Source organism: Arvicanthis niloticus, chromosome 6 (assembly GCF_011762505.2).
Source record: "Arvicanthis niloticus isolate mArvNil1 chromosome 6, mArvNil1.pat.X, whole genome shotgun sequence".
NCBI classification, from domain to species: domain Eukaryota; kingdom Metazoa; phylum Chordata; class Mammalia; order Rodentia; family Muridae; genus Arvicanthis; species Arvicanthis niloticus.
In genome coordinates, this window is record NC_047663.1 from 28513533 (window position 1) to 28518493 (window position 4961).

Consider the following 4961-nt stretch of genomic DNA (forward strand, 5'->3'; position numbering starts at 1 on the left):
AATATAACTCACTCCAAAGGCTGGCTATGATGAGACATCTTACAAGTAATTAGGAAACATACAGTGGCCTAAAAGGTCTTAAAGATTATTATTGTTGTTTAATTGTGTGTGTGTGTATGTATGTATGTGTGCATGTGTTGGAGATTGAACCCAGAATCTTGCAAATGTTAGGCAAGTACTGTCATTGAGCTACACTGCTATATCTCTGGTGTTGTCATCTTGTCACAAAGCCTGATGACCTGAGTTCAATCCCTGGGATCTGGATGTGGGGAAGGCTGCAAGCTGTCTTCTGACCTTCATCCATTCTGTGGCATGCACAAGCCCACATATGTACAAACACAAAATAAATACAGATGGAATAAAAAGTCATATAATTACTGAATAGAAGATAACCAGTACAAAGTTAGATATACGTATACAAGGGGTACTTCTCCCATGTGTAACACAACTGGACATTAAAAATTTAAGTAATAAATATTAGTCTGTAAGTTACAATGCCAAACACCAGAAATATAAAAATCTACTAGACTTAGTATGTCTGCTCTATGATTAAGCTACAAAGTAGGGTCAAATAATTGGGCTACAATGCTTTAAATAAACTATTATATATAAGTAGCTTTAAATGGGGTGGCAATTATACAGTGAAAAGGACATCTGGAAAGACATTGACAGTGCTACTCACTTTTTAATTGCAGTGATCATCACATCTCTGAGTGGAGGCTTACAGAAACCCTATGAAAAGAGTAAGACTTGATTCTCACCTCATATTTCAGATGAAGAGATCAAAGATCTAAGACAGTAGGCAACTTGCCTTAAGAATAAAATGAACAATGAATTCAGAGCCAGAGCTAGATCCCAACCAGTTTGCTCACTTTGTTTAGACCTTGTTTTTACTACACTAAATTCTAAATTAACACTCAAGTCAGAGTGAAAAGCAGGAAGGAGCTCAAAATCAAACAGCATTTCTCTAATTACTGATTTGGTAAGAAAAACTTTTTGGACACACATTAAATACCCTCTGGGCAGGGCTTGGTGCACACACCTAAAACTCCAGCAATATGGAAGTGGAAGCTTACACAAGTTCAAAGGCAGACTGGGCTATGGAATGAGAACTTTGTTTTAAAAAACCAAACTAGATTGGGAAGTTGGTAGAGTACTTGCTGCCCAAGTACTAGGACCCCAGTTTAGACTCTCCTGCAGCACATAACAGATAGGCACAACAGTAGTAGTGTACTCTCACAGCTGCTGAAGGGGAGACCGGCAGATCCCCGAAGTCTCTAGTTAGAAAGGCTGTTTCACAAAGTAAGTAGACAATGATACATAAGAAGAAAACACCCAATGCTAACCTTTGGCTTCTACATACATGCATCTGTGTGTGAGACACATTGAGACACACACACAGAGACAAAGAAACCAAACAAGACCAACAGGTTATCAGACCTTACTGTAGGTCTACTGAATAACCACCTCCAGGAAAGGCATATTTTAAACTATAGTCTTTAAGAGATGAACCTAGTGATTACTCTGTACCAATACCTGCATACCCAATTTGGAAGAGATAGGACTGTTTAAATTGCCGTCAAATAAAAACAGTATAAAATACTGAATGCTTCAGTCCATTAGCTACATTTTAAGTGCTCAACAGCCACTGTGGCTGGTGGCCTCCATACAGATAACAGACATTTCCAGTACAGAAGAAAGTTCTATTAGACAACTGATTCTATACCAGTCCTTCAACTATGAGGAGAAAAATCAAGGTATCTGATGCTATCCAACAAGGCCACGAGCTCGACAACGTCAGAAGTACAGCTCAAGCTGCTTCTGACAGTGTTCCCCAAATACCACTGCAGTCCTTTCTTCCATTCAGAGTCAAGTCAAGTGGACTTTTCACCCTTCAATATGCTTTTTAGTAAAGCCAGGAAAGAAACTATATTCATGCAGGGGAAAGGAGGGTTTTTAATAAAAGATTAAGAAACAGTAAGGTCTTGTCTGGGGATGCAGTGTCGGTTAATAAGAAATATCTAGCACCCACAAGCCCTAGACTCAGTCACCATCACTCTATAAGTGGTACATGTCTATGAACCACAATGAATGCCAGGCCAGTAAAACATGCATTTTTTTTTTTTTTTTTTGGTAAAAATAAAAGTTATCTGGAACCTTTTAGGATAACTTATTAGGACCTACTAGAAGATAAATCTAAGGGTGGAACTACTTAAAAATCTTTTGGCTTTATCCATTTACTGGTTATGTATTTGAAACTCAAAAGACTAAAGACAACTTGCCTTTTGAATTTTATGGGGAAGGTTAAATCTCCTGTTGTTTTTGTGAAATGGGGGCTTTACTATATAGTCCAAGCAAAGCTGTATCTTCTGCAGCTTGGGTGGTAGAATTAGAGGCATGCACCACTATGTCTGGCCTAGGCAGACATGGATACAATTGTAAAGATGAAAGCTGAGAAGTAATGAGCAAGTTAAAACAGCTGACTTCTCCACGGTTTTAGGATGTGGTTATTCAAATCACCTGAGCAGTTCTGGCTTTCAGTTATTTAGTACTTTAATGGTTATAACATTAACATGCTGTTTACTGCAATTTTGCCTGAGTTCAAATACTGTATTATAACACAATTTAAAATAATCTGCTTTGTTTTTATTTACAAAAGTAAGGGATGAGAGGAACACAAGAATATCTGGGAAGATGAGATAGTAAGATCCCTGTATAGCTAACCATAAAAAAACACAATAATGACCTCTTTAAAATAAAACCAGTTGTTCCTGTTCTAGTATGGTTAGCATGCAAATGCTTTTAAAGTCAGTCAAATTATGTCATGACAGTTCATGTTTAAAGTTAGCAGGAAAAACCTTTGGAAGGCCAGACTGACTGAAACTTTGAAAATGTGCATGAAGAACTCTGTAAGTTTCACAGCTAGGATTCAAATACATGGTAAAGCCCTAGTGAATAGCCCTGAGAGAAAATGGATGCTTTAGTTCACATAAAGTTACAAAAATGGTTAGAAACCTGGCTCACCAGAAGACATTACAAATAGTCACTTATTTGAGACAGCTTCTGCTCTAATCTGCAAGGCATTTGCAATACTTGAATATGGGCTTCCATATAAATAGAAGCTATTTGTTATTCAGAGGAGGTGGTGCAAAAACCAGCTATTTTCTTTCTAAACACTCCTTGGTGTTGAGGTAAACAGTCTGAAACACACAAGAGCAAGCCACAGCCTTTACCACAGAGTGGGGAACAGGAAGAAGTATGCTTTACCAGTAGTATCAGGAGTTACTACAGGGAGTTAAGCACATCAGGGGTTGCCAATATATATTTGCAAGTTAACCACTAAGTGCTAAGTTCTGGTGCATATATTAATGTAAGGGGGATCAAAGATATTTAAAAAGTCAAAAGTACACATTAAATTGTAATAAACATTTCAAGTCTGACTTATGATAGAATTCTTAAACACACACACACACACACACAGGTGGGGAGGGGGGAGGACGGGAGGGCTCGAGCAAACTCTCAGTAGGTAAAGGGGCCTGCTGCCAATCTTGATGACCTGGGTTTGATTACTAGTTCCCACTGAGCATAAGGTAAGATGATTACCTCCACCTGTTCTCTGACCCGCCCCCCACCAGTCACAGCAGCATGTCCTATCTTATAAATAAACCTTACAAGAAGCATTTGTGAGTTAGGGCTTTTCTTTTGGAGGGGGCGTGGGTTTGCAAAGACCTCAAGCAAAATGATGAGAAGGAATAGTTTTGATCATGTGTCTTCCTCGCCCCCCCCCCGCCCAATTTTAGGCGTTTTTAGTAAAAGTGATTTAGTCGAAAGGCAAGTAATGTGCATTGACAGTAGCAAGGATATGGTGTTAAAGATGTCCTAATCTCAAAGAGGAATACCTGCGAAACAGTCATGAAACCCCCGCGTAGCACCTCCTAGCTTCCCAGGGAATAGTCATGGAAGCAGCACACTGGATAGGGACCCAGCAAAGTTTTCAGTTGGTCTTCACCGGAGGCTCTTTACTCTCCCCATCCCCCTCCCTCCACTTCCCTGATGTCTTTCCTGGCACACAAAATATAGGCCAATGAGCAGTGGGTGGGTGAGGAGGATGTGAGAACAAATTTGAGAAGTAAAAAAGGGAGCAACTTAACCAGGACATGACATGAATGAGACTGAAGGGTCTAATAAGGGCAGGCAAGAGAGTATCAGAGACTGAAAGAAACCGAAGGTGCTTTCCTGGGCTGCAGTGCGTGTTACATGGATGTAGGGTTAAGTAGAGGTCAGACTACCTACCACTCGTCAGAAGCTGGACAGGGGCGGCTGCTTTGGGTGACTTCTAGTGTCTCTTCCGACTCTGAAACGTTAGGATTTCTTTTTTACAAAGGAGAACGTAAAGACGATGGAAGCCCACTGACTTAGAACCTTGAAGTAGCAGCCTGGGCGGCTGACTCCCCGACACCACTCCTACGTCTCCCTCCCACACGTGCCCACCCCGCCCCCTTTCAGTATCAGCACCTCCACGTGCAAAATGCCTCCCGGCACTGCTCTACAATAGTGGGCTCCTTCCCCTGCCAATCCCTGAAACTCTGTATGCTCCTGCCCCCACACCCCAGAGAAGAGAGGACACCACTCTCCCACCCTTGGCAGCTAAAAAAGGAAAAGTCTCCTATCTAGTCTTTCCCTTCAAGCAGAACGGGTTGTGGGGAGCAGAAGAAAAACTTTCTTCTCTTGTTTTTTAGTCCCTAAGAGTAGAGCGAACCCTAAGTCAGGGGTTGGGGGGAGGGGAACCCCTGAACGTTTAACGGCCAGTAGGGGGAGGGGAGCTCCGGAGATGGAGGGGGCGTGGGATGAAGAAGCAGGCCCGCGAGCGGGGTCCCGGAGCTGCGGCGTTCCGGGGGCCGGGCAGCTGCAGGCGTCCCCCCCACCTGGCACACAAAGCGGCTGCTGCGCTCGGCTCTCAC

General features: G+C 42.1%; 1 protein-coding gene across 32 annotated transcripts in view; it reads right to left on the reverse strand.

Annotated features, from left to right (window-relative positions):
* The window catches only part of Mbtd1 (mbt domain containing 1), a 58819-nt gene that overhangs the window by 53360 nt on the left and 498 nt on the right, over nt 1–4961 (reverse strand). For 11 of the 32 annotated variants that reach the window (XM_076936006.1, XM_076936016.1, XM_034504602.2 and 8 more), the window contains exons 2-3: nt 4294–4354; nt 683–732 (exon numbers count right to left, since the gene is read on the reverse strand). The exons of 3 other annotated variants lie outside the window; for them this stretch is intronic. In XM_076936006.1, the coding sequence (XP_076792121.1) occupies nt 683–702 (20 nt within the window). In that variant the 5' untranslated portion in view covers nt 703–732; nt 4294–4354. The remainder of the gene's footprint in view (nt 1–682; nt 733–4293; nt 4355–4961) is intronic. 18 more of the 32 variants (XM_076936011.1, XM_076936018.1, XM_076936009.1 and 15 more) reach the window with 2 other exon arrangements.